At 31.1% G+C, this 2,370-nt stretch overlaps 1 protein-coding gene across 1 annotated transcript; it reads left to right on the top strand.

Moving 5' to 3' along the window:
* The first annotated feature begins 350 nt into the window (after nucleotides 1-350).
* On the top strand, nucleotides 351-2,057 carry LOC124937701 (putative kinase-like protein TMKL1). Its single transcript, XM_047478013.1, has 2 exons — nucleotides 351-1,110; nucleotides 1,229-2,057. Exons 1-2 carry the CDS (start codon nucleotides 525-527, stop codon nucleotides 1,774-1,776), a joined length of 1,134 nt encoding a protein of 377 aa, XP_047333969.1. The 5' UTR covers nucleotides 351-524; the 3' UTR covers nucleotides 1,777-2,057.
* Nucleotides 2,058-2,370: the final 313 nt, after the last annotated feature.

Raw genomic sequence — 2,370 nt, 5'->3', positions numbered from 1 at the left:
AAGAACAAAAAGTTATTTGCCATATTATTTTGATTTAAACAAACTTTGCATTACCCTACATCTTTTTTATAATTTTATATTAAATATTTTGAATCACATTTTTAAATGTAAAACATAAAATTACAATGAAAGATTTTGTTGGTAAAACTTATATACCCTTATAGTATACCCAACTTAATTTAATCAAAATATTAAAATATTTTTTTTAAATAATATTTTTCAAAAAAATTTATAATTTTTTTTCAAATAACCAAACATCATATAAGCCCTAAAAATTAAAGTGAGTACAAAAAAATATATATATAAAAAAAAAAAGATTGTTTAAAAAATGATTGAGATAGTGAGATAATAAAAATAAATTTCCTTATCTATCATCAATCTTCTTCTCCATTCAATTCATTTATCATAGTATAGTAAGTAACCAGATTCCAGAAATCTAGCTTCAAGTTTCCCATATCAAAATCCCATTCAAGATTTCCTGTTCTACACTTCAATGGAAGACAAATGACGAAGCAATCCAACCCATGTTTTATTCCAATTTTGAATTCAACTCAAACCCCAGATCTCGCTTCTTTCTTCTTCCATTCTTTCTCTTCATTTCCACCATGGAAAACAAATACAAACTCCTCTTAATCATAGCCTTGCCTTTCTTATTCACCATAGCCGTTTTCTTTTTCGTGATCTATTACTGTTACCTTTGTAGAAGAACCCACAAAACAGTCGAATCAACAACACCCGATTTAGAAGAAAATAGAAAGGGAAAAGAAGAAGAAGAAGAAGTAGAAACAGAGGATTTGATGAAATTTCAAGGAGGAGAAGATCTAACATCACATGATATACTTGAAGCTCCTGGAGAGGTTATTGGAAAATCAAGCTATGGGACTTTATATGAGGCTAATTTGATTAGTACTGAAACTGTTGCTGTCCTGAGATTTCTCCGGCCGGCGTGCGCCGGTAAGCTTAAAGAGGTTGTGCCATTGATTCAGTTTCTGGGTTCAGTTAGACATCAAAATTTGGTTCCTCTTCATGCGTTTTACGCTGGACCAAGAGGAGAGAAGCTATTGGTTTACCCTTTTTTGGGTAAAGGAAATCTAGAACAGTTCATTAGAGGTAATTTAATCATCTTTTCAAGCTTTTTGGTTTCTGGGTATTGCTGTAATTGTTCCTCTGTCTGATTTCTGATTTCCTAAATGTTGTGAATTTTCTGTGAAAACCAAAAAAAAAACAGATGGGAATGGAGATTTCTACAAATGGGCAATCATACATAAGATTTCAATTGGAATTGCTAGAGGAATTGAACATCTTCATTGTAGATTGAAGAAGCCTTTAATCCATGGAAATCTAAAATCCAAGAATGTTTTACTAGATCAAAATTACCATCCATTTGTGTCAGATTTCGGCCTACATCTTCTTTTGAATGAAATGGCAGGTCAAGAATTGCTTTCAGAAGGATACAAAGCACCCGAGCTAATCAAAATGAAGAATGCTAATGAATCTACTGACATCTATAGCCTTGGTGTGATCTTTCTTGAATTAGTCACTAGAAAAGAACCCAAAAAGGAGAATGATCATGATTTCTATTTGCCAAACATCATGAGAGATTCCATATTGAACCATCCTATGGGAAAAAACATATACAATTCCTATATCATTCTTGAGGCCGAAGATAAGGTTCTTGCTTTCGTTCGATTGGCTTTGGCTTGTTGTTCTCCTTCGCCATCTCATCGGCCTGACATTAAGCAAGTTCTTGAAAAACTCGAGGAAATTGTTAGGTAAGATAATTGTTGAATTATTGGAGTTGAATATTGAAAAGGAATACAATACTATGAACATGATTCTTTCTACAAGTCTTGGGTATTTTGTTGGAATCCAAAACAAACCCACATTATGTAGGATCTGACCAGACACGATATAACCGAAAACCATTGAAAGGATTCATCGAAAGATTTCGAATCCTAGTATTCTTCAAACCATTGTTTCAAGTTTAGTATAAAAGCTTTATCTTGTATTGTAATTGAGTATACTAGTTTGCAATTTGAGGCTTCTTTTTTATTATAGATTTTAGTGATTTTTTAATAAATAATTTGTAGTCATGATTTAACTAATCTTTTTGGAAATTAAATATTTTGTAACATTTATCAACACTTTTAAAATTTATTATGAAAAAAATTCATGTAATAAGGTCAAATGACTGACATTTGTGTTTTTTTATTTTTGACTACAAATGAGTCAAATGACTATGACTTGCTCCTATCATTTGTCCATTTTCTCTCATATATCACTTTCTTATTAATGTAAGACACATGTTTTACTACCACAATTCTAAATTATGCCATTTTCTTTTTGTGTAGAATCAAAGAGAAGAGTATT

This window comes from Impatiens glandulifera, chromosome 1 (genome assembly GCF_907164915.1).
Source record: "Impatiens glandulifera chromosome 1, dImpGla2.1, whole genome shotgun sequence".
In the NCBI taxonomy this organism is placed as follows: Eukaryota; Viridiplantae; Streptophyta; class Magnoliopsida; order Ericales; family Balsaminaceae; genus Impatiens; species Impatiens glandulifera.
Note: the sequence above shows the minus strand (reverse complement) of the source record. Positions and strands in the feature narration are given on the sequence as shown.

Coding starts and splice junctions, on each gene's coding strand:
- LOC124937701 (XM_047478013.1), top strand. CDS start 525: ATGTTTTATTCCAATTTTGAATTCAACTCAAACCCCAGATCTCGCTTC. Junction 1,111..1,228: donor TCTAGAACAGTTCATTAGAG/GTAATTTAATCA, acceptor AAAAAAAAACAG/ATGGGAATGGAGATTTCTAC.